At 41.5% G+C, this 22,242-nt stretch overlaps 1 protein-coding gene across 4 annotated transcripts in view; it reads left to right on the top strand.

Moving 5' to 3' along the window:
- LOC130918681 (gastrula zinc finger protein XlCGF57.1-like) overlaps positions 1–20,498 on the top strand; it is a 48,141-nt gene extending 27,643 nt beyond the window's left edge. Inside the window, exons 3-5 of one of the 4 annotated variants that reach the window (XM_057840614.1) lie at positions 6,214–6,261; positions 10,350–10,466; positions 18,463–20,498. In XM_057840614.1, the coding sequence (XP_057696597.1) occupies positions 6,229–6,261; positions 10,350–10,466; positions 18,463–20,157 (1,845 nt within the window). In that variant the 5' untranslated portion in view covers positions 6,214–6,228 and the 3' untranslated portion in view covers positions 20,158–20,498. Of the gene's footprint in view, positions 1–6,213; positions 6,262–7,788; positions 8,107–10,349; positions 10,467–17,305; positions 17,839–18,462 lie in introns of those variants that run through there. The other 3 variants (XM_057840607.1, XM_057840624.1, XM_057840633.1) reach the window with 3 other exon arrangements.
- Positions 20,499–22,242: the final 1,744 nt, after the last annotated feature.

The raw sequence follows: 22,242 nt of genomic DNA, 5'->3' as shown, positions 1-22,242 counted from the left end.
ACTGGGGAAGAAAAAAAACATGCAGCTATCAATGAGGTAAGTGGATTCCCGCATGTTTTATTTTGCCGCTAGGCGAATATCCGTATACTCTAAGCTTAGTTCTACTTTAGGAAAGCAGCTATATCATCTCAACAGTAATGCATTGTGAGCGTAAAAACATGTCAATATAAAAAGCACTAGCAGTATGGCAATTATTTACAAGAATGTGCCTAAATCATCCCGCAATATGTCAAAAATGCAAATGTGTTGAACATAAAGTATTATTTCATGTATTTCAAGTGCCGGTGATGGTCACCTTATAGCACTTGATTTAAAAACTTGAAGTTATGTAATTTACGGACTATAAGCAGTTACTTTTTCCCTTTCATTTTGAATCCTGCTGCTTATAGTCAAGTGCTGCTTATTTGTTGGGAATATTGAACATGTGTCCAAGCTAGAGTTCTGTAACTTTTTTAAGTTATATATATACTTTTGATCTATCACATGATGATTTTGGCACTTTCTTTTTCAATAACCCTGTATTATGGTTTTCTTGTTTTAGGCAACTCCGATTGGTGACATATAGGGTTGTTCTTGAGTGGGCGTTGAAAGGCAAACATCTGGGAAGAGGCCAGCGACGTGTTCTTCAATCGTGTGTCGTCTCCTTCATCCGTGACAAGTACACTTCTGTCAGTGGGAACTACAATGGTTTTAGGGAAGCTGAAGATGCTCTGCAATTGTTCTAAGTACAACTCCTACATACCCAGAAACTTTTGATCTTTTAAACCTTCACATTTCACAAATAAGACAAAATGTGTGTGTTTTTTTTTTAATTTTTTTATTACATTCAAAAATATCAAAAAATAAAGGAAAAAGTCAGCCTACTCTTTTTTTAAATCTACTGACAGTCTGCATTGCAGACCAAGGTGAAGACGAGTGGCCATAGCACTCCCCTCTATTCTGGTGCCATTACGCATATAAAAAAATAGTCCCGCAGAATTAAATGAATTACTGCAGTTTGGTGAGACATTGTTTTGGCTGCATACTGCATATTGGCTGAATATTGTTTTTTATTAGCATGCTAATTGGCCATATTGACTTGCATTAGCATAATCACTGTAGAGCCCTGAAAATGATAAAAGACAAACAAAAGATACAGAATTTTTTTCAATCAGCTCCACTGATGAATCAACATCCCCCAACTCGAAGATTAAGCCTGATGCCAAAAATTCTGAACTTACGCTTTAATGCTTCAGTACGTATTAAACAATATAAGTAGAGCAAAGTCACATGCAGTTAATAAAGGAAGACATTATTTCAATTACATTAAGAATACTATAAATAAGTAAGTCTTTTTAACTTATTTTCAGAATAAACACTTCATGTTTTTCCTGTCGCTGCGGTATTGCGTCATTTCCTGTCTGCGGGATGGGTAGTGGGGCTGCGTTTCAATTGCGGTTTAAATGAGCCCTCGCTCACTTGCCTTAGCCACCGCCCCCCGGGGGAATCCCCGCTGCCATCTTAAGGGCCGTTCCAATTCCCATAACAGCGAAGTGAACTTGGTGAGAGGGACGCTCAGAGGGCTCAGTTATCGAGTGAAAAACGATGGTCACTCCGGAGCTCCCTGTGTCCCACAATGCATTGCAATGGTGCTTTGAAACTATGTCCATGCGGTGGTGATAATGAAGCTCAAACACCGTTGGCTGCTGTATATATACCACCAAAGAAGAAGAAAATGAATTAAGCCACCAGCACGGTGTTTGAATGTTATACCAAACTGCCTTTCGAAATTGTAAAATTCATCATTGTTGTTGAAAAATAATAATAAATAAATTAGACTGTATGTGGCAGGTATGGCAGAACGTATGGAATCACAATAGTGCCAAAATTCAAAAAACACATGAATAAATAAATACATATAAAGAGAAATAAATGAATAAATAATAATAAAGTAACTTTTTATTGACTTTCACTTTTGCCATAAAAAAAGGGGGAAAAAAAAGATTTTTTTTCATTGATGTTTCTATTTCGCTTATGTTTTCTATTTTGCTTTTAACGAAAGGAATAGTCTGTCAATCAAATGGCATTGGGAGGGACTGACACTAAACTTCAAATAGGTTAAATGCATTTAAACAACAAATTTGTCTACAACTTATAAGGTATTGACAAATAAATAAAGAATTGCCCAAATAAAATTTGATACAAAACTAATATTGATAATTCCCAGGTACCGACGTATTGCCATCAAGCGCGGAATACGTTTCCGGCTTATTGACATGAGTCGCCGTGCATTTTGTGCGATGTATTGGTGCCACCAGGGGGTGGCCAGGCCATTTGTTGGCCCCACGCGCCAGTATAATTTTAGATGTAGTAGCTGCGGAACTCAAAATGTTGACTGGAGTATTATGGACTATGCACATTAACACAATATAATAGTGTACAAAATACAATATAACACAATCAACAAAATAATATCAGTAGGTGTGTCCTTAAGTCAATCTGACAGTTTTTTACTGGCCTGTTTATTACTACAACATAGTAAAAACCTGAAATTATGGCTTTTATTTTTTGGTGTGCCACCTCAAGGTTTTAAGTGGCCCCATTTGGCCACCCCTATGAAGAATTTCTGGAGGCGCCACTGATTTGGAATTGGCAGTATAGCGCAACTCCAAAACCCTGTGGTTGTTTCATGATTTTCTTGCCCGTGAGTGAACGAGGGCAGGTGTGTTCCATTTACGTCTTTCGTTCCCCCTCCGCCCACTTTCCCTCTGCCCTCCAAGTGGCCTCAATGTGACGTCATAGCAAGTGCTTAGGGCAAGTGAGCGAGGGTAACTCAAACCGTGATTGGAACGCAGCCTGAGACGAGCCGCGCAGGGTATAGACCCTACTCACGTGACGTCACAGCCACGCCCCCGCGCCATGTTGTTCGTATACTCGTCATGTTAACGCATTAGCGCTTCATAAATTCCTCATATTATGGCGTGTTTTTCTGCTCGTTAACATTAATAATCAAAATGGTGAAGTCGTCTGTGGCGGTCGGTTGCAAAAACAGAGAAGATAGACGGAGAGACTTGAATTTTTACCGTATTCCGAGAGACCCGAAGAGGAGACCGAGATTGACTGCTGCAATTCGACGAGAAAACTGGCCTCCAAACGACTACCACAGATTATGTAGTAGTCATTTTATATCTGGTAAGATGCATTTAATATATATTTAGAGGGTTTTGGGCTGACAACCACAATTAAGATCATTGCTAGGCTAATCGCCGACAACATACACTCAGACGTTGTGAATGAACTACCTGAAAATATATAATTATAAGGGGATAATCAGACAGTTGTCATACAATTAATTTACAATTTCACTATTGAGGTCAAAAGCCAAAAAATAAATTCAACTAGGGACAATCTGGAGTAGTGCTATCGCACTTCATATTTATTACATATTATATATGTATGTAGTGAGAGTGCTATCGCTAAACCATATAAACATTAAAAGCCCTAGCTCCATTGACAAATGATATGAAATACATTAGACTTGACAGTGGATGTTAGCAAGAACAAAAGATTTTGAATTGAAAATTTCATAACTCACCTTCCAAGCTCAAGATTCCTGCCGAATTTTCGTTTACGAGGACCTGTTTCACCAAACCAGCAAGGTAGCATTTATAAGCCTCCAAGCTCTTAAAGTTTTTCAAACTTTCGTGAGAATAGGCTGATTTTGTGTGGACAAGATAGTTGTAAATATCAGGATAGCAGATGTCAGGCGAAGCCAGCGGGTCGAAAAACATCGATTTAGGCATCAAATACGGATCTGGCGAATGGATAAACTGAAGCTTTTCCACGTAACGCCTTTTATGCAACGCATCCAATGAGTTTACAGCGTCAGATAACACCGGGGCTTCCATGAATTGCTCTATAACTTGCTCGACTAATTGAAAACAATGAGAATAGGTCTAAAAAATAGGTACAATATGGCGGCCGGAAACAGCGACACGCCCATTTTGTGACGTAGTTGAGTAGGGTCTATAGACCCTACCCACGTGACGTCACAACTCCTTCCTCCTGACTGGTGCCGCCCAATTGTCCGTCAACACATCATGTTTCCCTGTTACGGCTACGTACATTCCTCCTATTTACGACGTGTTTTTCTGCTCGTTAACATTAATAATCAAAATGGTGAAGGCGTGTGTGGTGGTCGGTTGCAATAACAGAGAAGATAGACGGAGAAGACGGAGAGACTTGAAGTTCTACCGGATTCCGAGAGACCCGGAGAGAAGAGAGCGAGATGGCTGCTGCAATTTGACGAGAAAACTGGGCTCCAAACGATTACCACAGATTATGTAGTAGTCATTTTATATCTGGTAAGATGCATTTAATATATATTTAGAGGGTTTTGGGCTGACAACCACAATTAAGATCATTGCTAGGCTAATCGCCGACAACATACACGTATGTACAGTATGTAGTGAGAGTGCTATCGCTAAACCAAATAAACATTAAAAGCCCTAACTCCATTGACAAACGACATGAAATACATTAGACTTGACAGTGGATGTTAGCAATCACAAAAGATTTTGAATTGAAAATTTCGTAACTCACCTTTCCAAGCACAAGATAGATTCCTGCCGAATTTTCGTGGACGAGGACCTGTTTCACCCAACCAGCAAGGTAGCATTTATAAGCCTCCAAGCTCTTAAAGTTTTTCAAACTTTCGTGAGAATAGGCTGATTTTGTGTGGACAAGATAGTTGTACAGTTCAGGGTAGCTAGCAGATGTCAGGCAAATACGGCGGAGACAGCGGGTCGAAAAACATCGATTTAGGCATCAAATATGGATCTGGCGAATGGATAAACTGAAGCTTTTCCACATAACGCCTTTTATGCAACGCATCAAGTGAGTTTACGGCATCCGAAAGCACCGGGTCTTCCATGAAATGCATTATAAATTGCTCGATCAATTGAGACCATTGATAATACAGACACAAAATGACGGACAATTGGGCGGAACCATACAGCGAGCACGTGATTTTGTGACGTCGGTGGGTAGGGTCTATAGAGTGTGGCAGACTGCAGCCACACCCCTCTCAGTTCACTTGGCTGTTTTGGGAATGGCGTACCGCAAGCAACGCGTCACTTCCGCTCATTAATATTCATGACATTAACTAGGGACAAGCCACCGTTGGTCCCTAATAGGAAATGAATTGAAATCGTGTACGAAGGAGATGTTTACAGAGCTAAATCTACCAATTCTCTCTGAAAATGATGTGCCTGGTGTCAAATTCACTGGCAAAGATGTGGAAGAACATAAAAATGTTCAGTTAAAGAGATGGCTTTCGTGTCGAAGGCTGAAAAAGACGAAAAAAACAAGCCGACCTAAGCATAGCTTTAGCTTTTTTATCGACGCGACTGACAATGACATTCTCCTGTTTCAACAAGCTATCTTTTACCATCAGCCCTGTCTTTCTTATATATCCTCTGATTGTCCTACGTCTCTTACCGTTCTTGGGGGTAATTTAGTTGGCTTTGTGTAGCGATCGCAAATGCTACTCAGTGACAGCCAATGAACACTTTTAATTTTTTCAATGATAACATATCTTAATCCTATAATTTATTTAGACTTCCCTCTCACTAAAGTTGTTTTTTTATATATATATAACAGAAATTGTATATATTGTAATTGACATTGTAATTCTTTTCAGGTCATTCATTGTCAGACAGAAGCAGTACGGCACAACGTTACGCAAAAAAAATTAGTTAACAATATAAAAATGGCTTACCTCTTTGTCCTCTGAAAGACCATGCCAACCCAACATAATGTTTACTGCATATGAAACGTGAATGGATTCGCCGAGCGGTGTTAAAGCAGTAATGTGAAGTAATTTCTTCACATGCCAAATAGGGTCACAAGTAAAGTAATTAAACATTGTCCAACAAATAAGGCATGAAAAAATAATTTATATGTTGTATATTTGACAAAATAATCGCGTTTCCAAAGTTCGAGCCTGAAAGGGGACGAATCCGGAAGTGATATGTCACACCGGGAACAGCGATGGCAGCTCCTCACATACGGCCGCCAAACAATGATTCAAACAACGATATAAGCGATAGATCAATCGCAAGGGAGGAGATCCAAGTTTTTAAAGAGTTGGAGGAAGAAGAGGAGCTTGGAATTTTATGTTGGACCTAACATGTATTAGCCAGACGCTAATCAGGATGCAAACAATGTGCCTAGACTACCTGACATGGAATGGATACAAGACCCATCGAGACTACAAGATTGGTAAGATATAGGCTGTTATTATTTTCATGATTTGAAGATGCAGACATTTGCACATAATTTTATGTTTTTGTCTATCTGATGACATTGTTAAAAATAATAATAATCAGACTTCATGTTCATTTTGGCAGATCCGGCAGCTCTCGTGCATATAAAATAATAATATAAAAACGTTGGGGGGGGAAGAAAGAGATGAGTCGTCAATGGCTTTCTCCATTTTATTGTGGCAACAATAAGAAAACAAAATAATAGCGGACTGCCGTCACATTCGACTGCAAAGTTTTGCTTCTCGCTGATCTCCTCCTCTCCTTCTACTCCAGCGTCTCTTAAACGGATCGTGCATAGTGTCTTGTTATGAGCTTTTTGTTTATAAATGTATCGAACACACGACGTGCTGACAACTTTGTCTCTTTATTAACACATGGAGCAGTTCTTATGGAAAAGTAAGAACAGAGCTCGGCACAGCTCTCGGCAGGAAGTGGCGTCTAATGGCGTGAGGAAATGTAGTTTTTTCACACAAGCAAACAGATTACAAAGCAACACTTCAGTGTTGTCCCGAGACTACATTTCCCATGATTCACTGCGTGACCTGCGCGCTCGCTGATTCACTGCGAGATTGACTCAATGCCAACACGCTAAATTGTCACCTGTCAGCGGCTCTCGCGAAACGAACTAGAAGGCTATCAAGCGATCACTGTGAAAGAAATGCCGAACCGTACAAATGTAATGCAATGCTTGAAGCATGAAAGTGGAAATACATAATACAAATACAAATAAATGTGCACAAACTCACCGGCGGTGTGTGTCTCTTACTACGACGTGACGGTGAATTACCGCGACGCCGACCCGTTTATATGCACATCCACACCCGTTTCCCGATTGACAGTGGATTAACCCTTTCGGACAAGATCGTAGATGACGCACAATTTAAACACGCTTAACCTAGCGAACGCAGCCATGAAATTTCCCAACGCTTCTTCTAGAGGCTCAAACACACTAGAAACGTCAACGTCGCGTCAACGATCCCGCCGCGATAACGCACCAGTGACGCTCAATTTCCATAGGACGCGTTTCACGAGCAGCGCGTCTGTGGAGCGTCTCGATCGGTTCACGCGAGGATTGCAAGATCGCGCCAGAATAGCGGGTATTTAAAGGTAATAAAACAACAACACTTTGCTTTTCAGACCCCGCGTATTGGCCAGCTTTCTTTTTGAAAGAAAGAATAAAAAAAGTCATGTGCTAAAGCAAAAAGCAATCCCAATGACAAAGATTTTAATGTTTTTTTTCTTATGAACATTTTTCTAAGCTTTATTGATGTTTTTTCTTAAGTTAAAGCACCACGCAGAAATGAATTTAATTGTGTAGCAGGATTTGTGTATTATTCGTATTAATTGCAGGTGTTTTAGCTCATTTCAGTTTATTTTATTTATATAGTAAGTTACGATTGCATATTATTTTGAAAATCGACCGGATCCACCGTATTTTTACACGAGTGACTTCCGGCCTGCCCGATCCTACCTAGTAGTATTGACGCAGGGGGGCCGCGTCTCGCGTCCATAAACAAACTCTGCTGTTCTTTTCGCGTGCGTCGCGTTTAGCGCTTCCGGGACGCGTCCAACATTGGCTGATTGACTTTAACGGCCGCGTTTCGAAGCGTAATCGCGGCGAGATCGTTGACGCGACGTTCACGTTGCTGGTGTGTTTGAGCCTTTACGCTGAAATTTCAGCACTTCAACGTCTCTACTTCCGGTTCACTTGATGCAACCTCTATGTACCCATCCGGGGCTTGCTGTTCTGTCGTGTTCCATTCTCCAAACCAAACGACCTCCTTCAAAGCAATTTAATTGGGTAAGTACCGGAGAGAGAATGTAATGGACTAAAAAGTCTAATTTTAAAGCATAATGCCATTATGCTTTAAAACCGAAGCTTTCTGAAGCAGTGAATCAATATAAAGCAATGTGTCGAAATGGTTCAGTGTTATGATGCGTTTGCCATGACTCAGTGTGGTGAGTCATGACACTGCTTCACCACTGCTTTCTGTATCACTGAAGCAAATGTGTTGAAATGGTTAAGTGTTATGAAGCATTTGCCACGAATCAGTGTGGTGAGTCACGACACTGCTTCGCCACTGCTTTCTGTATCACTGAAGCAAATGTGTTGAAATGGTTCAGTGCTACTAGGCATTTGACACAATTCAGTTTGAAGACATCCGTTGGACAAAAATATATTGAACTTTCATATAACCAAGTGTCATCTGAGCAACTAAATATGTGGGTTGTATGGTTGTTACATACTTTGCCTCGTGTGCAAGCAGTAGTGGGTTCGACCCCTATCATGAAATTTATTCTTTATTCTTCCCCAGATTAATTAAAAATAATAATAATATAACGAAAAGAAAAAAAAAGCTATTTTGTTACTTTTAAATAAAAAACGGAAATGCTTGTGGAATAGGGAATGGGACGTACTACGTAACTGTTTGGACGCGCCTCCATGCTGGCAATATGATTTACTTCCGGTTCGGCAGAGTCAATGCGGATCGTAACGTGTGGTAGTGCTAAGCTAACTCCTTCGGTGTTTTAGAAAGAAAATATGGGCGTTTATTGTTGCGTTACCGGGTGCAGCAGCGTCTCCCACAGACAAAAAGGGGTTAGGAAAAATGGACTCACTTTTCACCGTTTTCCTGCATGGAGGACCAAATATCAGATCACGAAGGTACTACGGATGGCTGGACTCACTTTTCACCGTTTTCCTGCATGGAGGACCAAATATCAGATCACGAAGGTACTACGGATGGCTGGATTCCTAACCCCTTTTTGTCTGTGGGAGACGCTGCTGCACCCGGTAACGCAACAATAAACGCCCATATTTTCTTTCTAAAACACCGAAGGAGTTAGCTTAGCACTACTCTTTCTAAAACACCGAAGGAGTTAGCTTAGCACTACCACACGTTACAATCCGCATTGACTCTGCCGAACCGGAAGTAAATCATATTGCCAGCATGGAGGCGCGTCCAAACAGTGACGTAGTACGTCCCATTCCCTATAGGGAACTCTTGATGGTAGGTGTATAGAATGCTCGTGACACTGGGATGGGGATTTGGGTGTTTCACACATTATTATTAAAAACAAAATCATCTCAGCAGCATTTGGTTTCAGCCGGGTCCTCTTTTTGCTGGTGACCTCTCCAGCTTTTGAGAATAATCTCTCACATAGCACGAACAAATATACAAACTGGCAGATAGACAAACAAACACAAAAACTGACAGACGGACACAAAAACAAACAAACACAAAAACTGACTAACTGACAGACACAAAAAGTAACGTGTGTGTGTGTGTGGGGGGGGGGGGTGGAGGGGTGCGCGTGTGTGTGTGTTTGTGTACGTATTATATAAATCAGTGTACAGTGTGTCAATGAATGCCTATACTATGTGCATTTGCAAATTAATCTAATGTGTAATCTGATCTAATTTCACTTTACTCTCCCTTGTTCTCAATATGACGTAATGCGCGCAAAAGCTCGCCACACAACCCACAACAATTTGAGGGATATTTCCCCTTTTTATAAGCATTGTAAGTTTGACTGAACCAACTTGACTGACTCGACCCCTCGCTACCTGAGTGACACATCCACGGTCACGGCCGACACGCGTGTGACATCACAATGCTTTGCTTCCGTGGCCAGTTGTTTTTCCTCTGAATGAAGCAAGACATCAGTACAACGTATCGGAATACTTGTTGCCGCGAGCGCTCGATACTTGTCGGGCGTCTGCTTAGAGCGTGATGTCACGAGCTGTTCCACCGGATCCAGCGAGACCTCGGGACGAGTGATTCGTGATACTTCTGCCACAAGCGCTCGACACTTGTCTCGAGCGTCTGCTTCGAGCGTAACATCACTACATAATGGAAGTCGATCGGCTTTATGTTGAAGCTTCGCAGTCTCACTTAACTTGGTTAGGTTAGCTTAGCTCGCTAGCTAAGGCACGTTAACGCATTCTGACTGCTTTGACCTCACTTCCGATTTGTAAAGTTTTGTTTTCAGGAAAAGTCGATCGGTCGACGTGAGCGTGATTACCTTTAACTTGTCTTTAAGATGCGACAGATTACTACTGACTGGTGGCCAACGCAATCCCAAACATCAAGTCAAAGAGTAGAAATGAGAAGAGGAAATCCAGGTCACGACAAACAACTGACAAACAAGGAAATGAAGGTAAGATTATAAAATTTGTTGTTGTATTGTTCATGCAACATCAGACTTTGTTTTGTTGGGATTGTTACTGTAGGGAATTACTTCTCAAATAATGGGGCGTTACGCCCGCCCCCCCTCCCCCCCCCCTTGGTGGTGGGGGGGTTGCAGAGCGATGCAGGGGGTGGTCCATGTGACCTCAGGGAACATACTTTTTGCCGTACTTGAATTAAGTGTATTTGCGCATCCACTCAGTGGATGGTAGTGACACTCTCACGTTCAGAGTGTGCGCAGTATTTTTGAACCAAACAAGAGCACACAGCAAAGAGATATGAAGAGCTGTGCGCCGTTTTTGCCTGGGCTCATCCAGCAACCCACTGTCTTCTCCAGTTTTCATGTGTCTGCCCGAGAAGCGCCATGGTTGCCTTGGGACTGTCGCGACGACCGCCCTCACCTCCAGTTCTCCCAGCTGGTGTGAACGTGCGGGAGATGGGGAAGGACCCCTCTGTTTACTGTGTCCAAAAATGTTTTCAACAGACAGCGAGAAGCCAAATCAATTAAGATGCCACTAAAAGAAATTAGAATCCAATCTCAATGATAAGCTTCTTGTTTGTTTTTTAGCGAAACTGTGCCGAATATTGTAATATTGCCGACAATCGTCCCGCTTTGTCAATGTTAGATCAGTAAACCAGCGAGCACTGTTTAGCATGCTCAGTGCAAAATAACCTCACACTATTGCAAAGGAGCCGATACAGCCTACAGTAAAAATATAAACTGTCCCTCTGTCCAATGACAGTATCGTGTGTTTTTTTCTCCAATCATTTTCGTTCTTTTGGTCAAATTGCTAGGCATAATGTGCTCGTGAGTAAGCCTGTCGCAATATGCAATAATTCCATTTATCGCACGATAAATAAAAATGAAGGCGGTAATTTTTCCGCTGCGATTTATCGCCTCGCGTGCATGTGCGTGCGCGCGTGCGGCAGACATGCTGTTAAAAGTTCGGATTCCTTGTTACCAACTGCGATACAGCCTACAGTAAAAATATAAACTGTCCCTCTGTCCAATGACAGTATCGTTTTTTTTTCTCCAATCATTTTCGTTCTTTCGGTCAAATTGCTAGGCATAATGTGGTCGTGAGTTAAGGTTGCTAATTAATTTGAATTTAATGTTATTTTTTGATTTTGTTCAACTTTATTTTTCAGTACCAAATGGTCTAAAAATGTACCTTGAGAGTGTATTTTTACAGTTTGGATGTGACTTTTTTTTAAATCAAACTTGATGCACTTTAGGTCTTTTCTGTTACAAACAAAACAATGTTAGTAAAGTTGTACTAATTTTTGTCACTTTTCTTCAATATATTATGCAGAGGTGTACTTTATAATATTAATTAGAGCTGGGAATCTTTGGGCACCTAACGATTTGATTACGATTATGATTCAGAGGCTCCGATTCGATTATAAAATGATTATTGATGCACCCCCCTCCTTTTTTTTTTTTTTTTTTTTTTTTTTTTTTTTAAATGTTTTGTACATTAATTCCAAAATTGTTCAAAAATACTCTCAGGCTAAACCAAACTACTATTTCAGTATCAAGATAACATAGCAGTAAACAAATACACAAAAATAACAGTAAATAAAAAAACTCCAGTCCCCATTCTGTATCAGCAGCTTTAAACTACATTCAATTAATTTAATGTTGTGAATCAAACATTAAAGTTGTTAAAATTGCTCCCGTTATTCCATAATTTCCCTTTTGTCTACTTTCGACATGTGAAAGTTTTATAACTATTTTAAAGATAGATTCAGGTCAATATTTTACCGATTTAGGAGTATTTTAGATAAAAAGTTAATTAGGTTTGCTTGGAAGGTTCGCTACAACAGCCTTGCAGGGAAGTGTACTGCTTGAGGATGGCGGCCGTTTACTAATGCCCGCATCTAGTTTTTTGTAGATGTGCTGCCAATGCTACCGAAGCTATATTGCATCTAGTCCTATATAAATGATATCTATCGTAACATTATGTGGATGTGCTTTGTAGCAGCTTTTCGGCAGCAGTCAGGTATGTTGTTGTGTTTTTTTTTTAATCTCGTGACGTGAGTTGAGCATTGGCATTACCCGAGGGGCCGGGTAATGAGAAGCATGATGTTTAGCGACTCTCGCTTCGTTCCTCAATGCGTCCCGAAGACCGCGCGGCGCGCTGAGTGTGTTGTGCTTCCGCTTTACTTGGCATCTTTCAATAATCGGAATTTGGATGTTTGTGAATCGTTCTTGAATCTTCCACGGCCGAATCGCGAATAATCTAAGAATCGGAAATTTTGCACACCTCTAATAATAATAATTTTATAAACATGATACTGTTTACAGTGTCGACATAGGGTTGGGGGGGCGAAACATTTACGTCTTCCTAGGGAAGGGCGTCACAGAAAATAATTGAGAAGCACTGCGTTAGCGTAGCATATTATTCGCTTTTTTTTTTGTGTGGAGTCTAGTTGGGTATGATTCATTGAATATAATGTACTGTTTTCTTGCTGAGTGTGTATTTCCACCAAGTTGATGTTGTCCCTGTAGACGCAAAAATATGTGCTCGTCTCTTAATATTCATTCAAAATAATTGGAAACCTTTTATTTATTTTTGGAAAAAATAGACGGAATTCAGAATTGCCGCTTTTCATCGTAAATTTCTCGAGCCTCCTGGGTCGCCGAATATTTTGGAAGACATTTGTGCATTTGTGAGAAGGCGCAATATGATTTCCGCCATATTTAAAAAAAAAAAAAAAAAAAAAAAAGTATCCCAATAAAAATCTCATTAGGATAATATTTAAAAGGTACTGTAAAAATTGTCTTGAAAGTTCTTTTAAAAGAGCTTGAATTTGGCCATTAAAAACGAATACGAACCCTGGCACTAAAATGCAGGCGTGAGTAGAGTAGCCCAAAATTATACTCAAGTAATTGTAACGTTACTTCCAGATAATATTACTTAAGTTTCAAGTAAAATTAGTCATCCAAAAATTTACTTAAGTACAAGTAAAAAAGTATTAGTTGAAAAGAATACTCAAGTAATCAGTAATATTGTGAGTAACTGTGAAGAATATGAATTTGTGTTAAATAATTTTTTTTCTCAGCGTAACATCATCTATATCACAGGTGTCAAACCGAATCCAGAAGGGGCCAAGTGGGTGCAGGTTTACTTTCCAACCAATGAAGAGGACACCTCTTCACCAATCAGATCTTTTACATGTTTAATCAGTTAAACTTTGTCAGGTGCTGCTTGTTTCAGTCGTAAGTTCATTGGTTAAACTCTGCACGGTATCGGTTGGAACAAAATCCAGCACCCACTTGGCCCTTTCTGGAATTGGTTTGACACCTGTGATCTATATGAACTGTTATTATTATACTGTACTATAACCTTTTACAAGACCACATTAGGCCAAAAGATGACACAAAAACACTCGAACTGAGACCAGAACAACACTTGAAACATGAATTAGTAATCATTTTATCTTCATTGTTCCTTATTGAGGTGGCAATGTCAACCATTAGTTTTTTTTTGGGACCGCATTACCATGCTGACACAATATTTTGAACCACTTTTTGAATTGTTTTGATCCCGCCACCCTTTATCCACCGTCGAGTGATAAAAATTGACTGAAATAAAATATAATTTTCATGTGGAAGAAAAAAAAGAAATATACTGTATACCACCCGTCTAAAGAGCATGAGCGCCTCTTGGGGAGAAAAAACAGTGTTGCCTTTGATTGGTATAGTGCAGTGCTTCTCAATTATTTTCTGTTACACCCCCCAAGGAAGACGTAAATGTTTCGTGCCCCCCCCAAACTCTCTGCCGCCACTGTAAATAGTATCATTTGTCTATAAAATTACTATTAAAAATATGCATCTGCCTAACATTGTGTCCTTTTATTCTTTTTTTTTTTTTTTTTTTTTTAAACCTGTCCTGTTCAGCTGTTTGACACAGAGAATGGAAGTCTAAGTGCCAGGATTCTGAACAGTTTTAATGTTTCACATTGAGAGTCTGACATACTCCCATTGTGATCATTCAAAATACCTTTTTATTATGACAAAGCAGCGAACAGGAAGGGATTATGAGGGGACAGAAGAAAAGAAATACAAGAGAAGAAAGAAAAGAAACACATACACAAACAAAAACAAGAAATACATTGAACATCTAAACTAGTTACTAATATGCTGGTGCTATCGTCAGCGAGATGTATTTCCGGTTTACACCATGTGGGGGCCTATTGACCAGTGAAAGAGGAGAATGGGGGTGGGGGTGTCTATAAGACTATAAGCTAAGTGATTGAAAGGGGTAGAGTGTACACAAATCAGTTCTGTGATCTAGAACCCAGTAATCGTGTGAATCTCTTATGAGTGTAAGCCCGTTGGCGACCAACCCTACGCCGCCGCATCGGCAATCCCGACACCGGGACCCCCAACCCGAGCATGCCCTACCACATCCAGCAGCACGCAAGCCCCACTGGGCGCGCGACAGCCACGCAGACGGGTGGAGAAACCGCGCGGGCGCCAACCCAGGGCCACGGCCCCCACCCAGCCAGCCCGGGGAGGGAGGGCCGGCGGGGGGGCCATGCGCAGCCCATCCCTCCTCCCACAGCCCAGCAAAGGAGCCATCGTCCCCCCCCGGGACCCAGGGTGGTCCCCCGGGCCACCCGCGCACCCATCAACCGGCCTTCAGGGATGGCAGGAGGGGACGCATCACCAACCCCACGCCTACACCCACCCTCGCCCGCCCACCCGGGCCACGAGCCACAGCCGCGGTCCACCAAGCCCCAGGCAAGGCAGGGTCCCCCGCCGGTGCAGGCAACACCCCGCTGATACACCGGCGCCCAGCCAGCGACCCGCGACGGAGCGCAGGGCGGACGCCCAGCCAGAGAAGAGAAGGGAAAGCGGAGGCAGGAGAATGCCCAGGAAGTGCCACGGGGCGATGCAAGATCGGAGACCCGACCCCCCCAACCCACTCCTGCGGCCGGCAGCCGAGGCAGAAGGGAGGCCACACCCCAGGAGCCACGATTGGTATAGTGCAGTGCTTCTCAATTATTTTCTGTTACACCCCCCAAGGAAGACGTAAATGTTTCGCGCCCCCCCAAACTCTCTGCCGCCACTGAAAATAGTATCATTTGTCTATAAAATTACTATTATAAATATGCATGTGCCTAACATTGTCCTTTTATTCTAATATTGCTGCTTCGCAACTGTGCAGACGTCTCTCTGCTTTGCTCCTGCTTCTCAAGCTTCAATCATCTTTTTAATCATTGTTAATCACCTCTAAATTACTCAGCAAGTCTTGGAATTTTCTTTTAATCTTGTTTATATTTAAACAAAGGCTTTTTGAGCCTTTTAAAGTGTTTTTTTTGTCTTTACTGGAACACAAGTCTGCCTTATCGCGACTGGAACTGAGGAATTCGGCTAACGGAAGCTAAGTAGCAGCAACATGCCTCCCCTGTCAATGGATGATTACCACAAACTGCTCCAGAAGATAGCGGTACTGGAAACAAAAATCTACCGGCTTGAAGTGAATATGGAGGTAAATGGACAGCTCGGGAATGAAACCACTCTGCCGATTTCCCAAAACAGCGAGGGGGAGCCGGCCTACAGAATGCAAACAAACACCATCGAGACTCAACGGGACGCTGGTCAATATCTCACTAAAACAATCAGTCCTCCCTGGAATCAGCTTGTTGCAAAGCCGAAGGAATACAACTCGAGAAGTCGTTTGTCAGGCAGAACCCAGCACTGGCAGATTTACAATGAAAAGGAATGGCCACCGCTGCAGAAGACCACGTCTTCTACCCCAGCACCAGAAAGAAAATTATCACAGATCAAGGCAACAACAAAGGCTCAAAGCAAAGTGCCTCAAGCAGCTGGAATTCCACTGGAAAATAGATTTACGCCACTCTCCGAGACCCCTGACCCAGGGAAAGTTGGAACACCGAGCTCGAAAGAGAGGTATGGTGCTAATGCATGTGCTACCAAGCTACAGAGAAAGCGACCCACTGGGCCCCGCACTCTGATAGTGGGCGACATTGCTGTGAATGGAATAAAACACTTTTGTAGCAACAATACCAGAGTATGTTGTTTTAATACAGCATTGGTGTCTGATATCTCACAAAATATCCTGAGCATTGCTGCTCAGCATCCAACAGCCACTACTCTGATAATACACACAGGAGCCCTCGATATTGCAAAGCAAAAATCAGAGCTTTTAAAGCAAGACTTCACTGAACTGATAAACAAAGTCGGAGCTTTAAATACTGAGGTGTTTTTCAGTGGACCCATACCCGTGCCCAGGCTGGGTGATGAAAGTTTCAGCAGAGTGATGATGCTCAACAAATGGCTCAAAGCTACATGCGCTGGACAATCGATGTATTTCATTGACAATTTCAACATATTTTCAGGGCGCAGTCATCTCTTTAAGAACGATGGCCTTCACCTAAATAAGTCAGGAGTGCGGTTACTAAGCAGCAGCATGTTTTATCTCTTGAGGCACAGACAGTCTGCTTATCTCGAGGAAAGGAGGCAAGCTGTCCCAAAATATCTGATAAACATGGAGGCTGGTGAGCACGCAGGATCAACGTCTCCTCCAAAAATGGAGCCTACAGTCGCTGAAGTGGAAGTGACTAAGCCAGCCCTGCCAGGCTGTGACCAACCCTCCTCTGCTGAGGCTTCACTGCCTCAACGGGAGGAGACCCTGGTAGCAGGTGATCGACCCCCTTCAGACGAGACCCAAGAAGTGGCTCCATCAGCTCAACAGGAGGAGAACCACCCGACAGTGCAATCCTCTGCTGACGAGGCCCCATCCAGCCCCAAATCCTCACACTCCAAGACGCCACCACGCTGCCGACTCCAGGCTAAGGCCCCATCCAGCACCAAATCCTCCCACTCCAAGACGCCACCACTCTGCCGACTCAGTCAGGCTAAGGCCTCATCAAAGCCTAAATCCCCACAGTCCCGGAAGCCACCCCGCCGACGACTTAGTTTGGATGGAATAATGAGTCAACCTGGTTGGGACTCCATGGATCTAGAAAACAATGTTTACCAGTCTCTTGATCTCCTCAAGTTCATGTCTTCGCTTCCACCCTGTACCTGTCTCACCCGACAGGTGCCAGGGGAAGATGGCAACAAACCAACCAGCCTCCCCTGGAATTCTCTCGGGGCAAAGCCAAAGCACTACAACTCTTGAACTACACAGTATTATCCTTCTATCGAGGAAGCCATGTTGGCGACACCAATATGATACGCACCGGGTCCAGGCTGTGACAACATTACAAAGACTGTTCTGTCCCAGCAAAAGCCGGGGCCCTATGGAGTACAGTCTGTATGCTCAACAATCCCAGTGGTGATAAACAACAAAAAAAGGGCTAGATTGGTGAGAAATAAAAAACGTTCAATCAACTCTGCCAACCTGTTCAGCATAGTATGTCATTCCCAAAACTCACCAGTGAATCCAGTCTGGAATCTGCAATTGGCTCTTCTAAATATCAGATCTTTAGCTGGCAAATCTTTCTTAGTTAATGATTTTATCAGCAAACATAACCTTGACATGATGTTCCTAACAGAAATTTGGTTATTTTGTTGCCTCTGGATGCTTCGAAAGTAACAAACATGCGCGCAGGGTCTTCCCTCTCTCACACTCGGTTTCTTTGTGGGAGCAAATGGCTCTTCCTTGTGTGTGTGTGTGTGTGTGTGTGTGTATTCGTGTTCATCTTAGCGTGAACAAATACATTCTTCGTGTGTAAATGCGCTCTGACTTGAAACCCTCGCGTGCGGAAATGGTAGTACACCTGCCCTACATTTCCTACGCCAAAATAAAAGCATGCATCACAAAACAAAAGTCAACATGATAAAAAAAAGACTGGAGACTCCAGCGTCCTAAAGTTGAAATTACATCAGTCTGGTACGTCGTAACCCGGGGACTACCTGTTTTTCTTTCTATATTCTGTCTGTATCTCCGACGTCATTAAATCACGTGTTTTTTTTTCCCCCCATCCAGAGTCCCGCAGACGTCACTGTAGAAGAACTTCACCCTGAGAAGCACAATCCCGTCCACGTTAAACAGGAGGAGCCTGACATGCCGTTGATCAAACAGGAGGCGGAGTCAGAGACCTCTGACATCAAAGAAGAAAAACAGGAAATTGAAATCCTCAAGTTTCCAATGGGTGTCGGTGTGAAGAGCGAAGAAGACGAAGGACCAAGCGAAGAGAGCGGAGCAGCGAACCCTTTGAGCAACAGCTCATTTCAGCACCAGACAACAAAAGGAGAGCAACCGGACGGCCTCTTAGCTCTGCTTTCGGACAGCGATGACTCAACGTCACATTCTTCTGACTTTAATACTGATGAGGAGGAGCATGACTTTGACCAAAATGCTTCAAAATCCTTAGACAAGTCATCATTTAAAAGAGACGCAAAGGAAGGCGTGGTTGGGAAACGTTTTCCCTGCTCACTTTGTGATAAAACATTTCCTTGTAAACGATACTTAAGGGCACACATGCGTAGACACACTGGAGAGAAGCCTTTTGCCTGCACACTTTGCGATAAAAAATTCTCCACGAAGGCAAAATTAAACACACACACAAGAACACACACTGGAGAGAAGCCTTATGCCTGCACACTTTGTGATAAAAAATACTTTACAAAGGAAAATTTGAACTATCACACAAGAACACACACTGGAGAGAAGCCTTTTGCCTGCACACTTTGTGGTAAAAGGTTCACAAGTCAGGGACATTTAAACAGTCACACAAGAACACACACTAGAGAGAAATCATTTGCCTGCACATGTTGTGGTAAAAGATTCACCCATCAGGGAAGTTTAAACTATCACACAAGCACACACACCGGAGAGAATCCTTATGCCTGCACACTTTGTGATAAAAAATACTCCACGAAGGCAAAATTAAACATACACACAAGAACACACACTGGAGAGAAGCCTTTTGCCTGCGCACTTTGTGGTAAAAGATTCACCCGTAAGGACGATTTAAACATTCACACAAGAACACACACTGGAGAGAAGCCTTTTGCCTGTGCACTTTGTGGTAAAAGATTCACCCGTAAGGACGATTTAAACATTCACACAAGAAAACACACTGGAGAGAAACCTTTTGCCTGCACACTTTGTGATAAAAAATTCTCCACGAAGATACAATTAAACATTCACACAAGAACACACACTGGAGAGAAGCCTTTTGCCTGCACATGTTGTGGTAAAAGATTCACCCAAAAGGAAAATTTAAGCATTCACACAAGAACACACACTGGAGAGAAGCCGTTTGCCTGCACACTTTGTGGTAAAAGATTCACCTGTAAGGGAGATTTAAACAAACACACAAGCACACACACCGGAGCGAAGCCTTATGCCTGCACACTTTGTGATAAAAAATACTCCTCGAAGGTAGTATTAAACCTTCACACAAGAACACACACTGGAGAGAAACCTTTTGCCTGCACACTTTGTGATAAAAAATACTCCACAAAGGCATATTTAAACAAACACACAAGAACACACACCGGAGCGAAGCCTTATGCTTGCACACTTTGTGATAAAAAATACGCCACAAGGGAATATATAAACATTCACATGAGAACACACACTGGAGAAAAGCCTTTTGCATGCTCACTTTGTGGTAAACGATTTGCTCGGAAAGGACATTTAGTAAGCCACGCAAGTAGCCACACTGGCGTGTGAGAAAATATTGTGATTCCTGCATTTACAATGGAAAAAGCATTTCAATTTCATTATTCGGTTTTTCACGAGCCTCTTTTGAAAAAGTTGTTCATGATTTTTCAGGTGCTGTTCTTTTTTACAACTATCCAATTCATATATGGCAGAAAACAGACAAGGTTGAAATGGCAGTTTCTGCTCTTGCACCCCTCTTTAAAATAAACTGCTGTATTTTAAGCCAAAACAACTGTTGTGTTTGATAGAACAATATGTCTATATGCTGCCAGAGCAGAATCATGGCACATTAAGCCCCCGAACTATTTTTAATATGTCCGGTTTACACTGAAAACCCCCGTTTACAGATGTCGTGCAACCGCTTTTGTTTCAACCCAGCCAAAAAAAGAAGGCAGGTAAGTAGATTTATTATTCGAAATGTCTGTAATTTTTAGCTTAGAATCATTAATTGATGTCTAATATTTAGTTTAAAAAAAATAAAATAAACGACTTTAAAAAATTGTTCACTTGGATATTTTAAACTTTTAAACAAATTACGTCACAATGAAAAAAATGGGTGTCTGTAAATCAGTCACAGATATCTACCTTATAACTGTCGCTTAATTGTATTTTTTTTTTGTTAGTCACATTTTCTCCAATATGTTACATGATAAATAATCGATCCAAACAAAAATTGGGGGGGAACGTAAATACTAGTTTACTTTTCGCATGTATTTTATTTTCGGTTTCAGCATCACTCAATATTATTTAAATAATATTTTATTTCCATACTCCTTGAATTGATTCGGTGAAATCGGGAGATTAACTCTTAAACCATGCGCAGCCAGTTTGTTAAAGCCTGCTGATTTTACCAAAATGAAAAAGTTACAGTACATCAAAATTAAAATATACATTACTGCAATAAAGGTTTAATTAGTGACTAAAAGATCGCCTGTGACCTATCACAGTGTGTACTTTAGTTTGTCAAGTGTAAAATTTATTCCTATTTTGAATTACTAGAAATTGCTGTCATCCTCACATTTTTACGAACGGACTCATTAATATAGCTTCATTACAATTTAATGTATCAAAAAAGTAATAGTCTCTCTATGGTGCAACCAAACCGTCTTACATTTTCACTACTTAAATTCATTCATGTGGGTGTTCACTCTTCAAGATCCTAATTAACTAATTCAGAAACTATTAAGCACTTTCTGCTCCAGGTAAGGCAGCTTTATTTCAAACAGAAATGACAAAATAGTCGTAATTTGTTGTTTTTTTCTTTTATCCCGGACGATAGTTGTAGGTTGTTTTAATTACCTGACATTTTTCGGCCAACACTTCCGCCTTCATCAGAGGTAATTTAAACAACCTACAACGAACATCTGGGATAAAAGAAAAAAAACAACTAATCTATAAGTGTAGAAAAAAATGAACTCAATACAAACAGTTCTGATGTGGTAAACTTTATTTTTTAGTTTTATGTATTTTTTTTTATTATTATTGAGAGAATACCAGATATTTTCTTTAGTCAACAATCTCCTCAGAAAAGGTAAATCCGTCTTCCAGATGGTTGAAACAGAACTTGATGGCTCCAAGACATTGTCGTCCGAGCTCATCCTCTTCCATCGGCAGGATGCTTGGAAACAGGATGCTTTGTTAATTTTTTGATTTTAAACTAGGTATATAAACAATCTTACACCTCTTTTTTTCCCCTGCCATATCTTGCAGTGGGCCACCACTAACTTGAAGGAGCTGTGGTTGCACCTCTTCCTAAAAAAATAAGTCAATTAAGGGGGGCATGTTCAAAAGTGCTTCAGAGAAATGCACACTACAAAGTCTTTAAAAGCTGACCTCAGCAATTATATCCAAATTTCACTTCTTCAACTAATAGACTGGTGACACTTCACCCTGGAGTGATGCTTTTGCCTTATCTGTCCAATGGGCAAACTCTTTCCTGTGGCTCACATAAGTTGAAAAAACACAACAATAAGTACTCCACAATTTCCAACCAAGAATTAAGGTGCTGTGCACCTACTTTCCTGTGAACGTCATATCAACAGTTTCAAAGACCATGCACCCAAGTTTGATATTGTCCGCTAGCAATATACACTA

This window comes from Corythoichthys intestinalis, chromosome 1 (genome assembly GCF_030265065.1).
Source record: "Corythoichthys intestinalis isolate RoL2023-P3 chromosome 1, ASM3026506v1, whole genome shotgun sequence".
Taxonomy (NCBI): domain Eukaryota; kingdom Metazoa; phylum Chordata; class Actinopteri; order Syngnathiformes; family Syngnathidae; genus Corythoichthys; species Corythoichthys intestinalis.
Note: the sequence above shows the minus strand (reverse complement) of the source record. Positions and strands in the feature narration are given on the sequence as shown.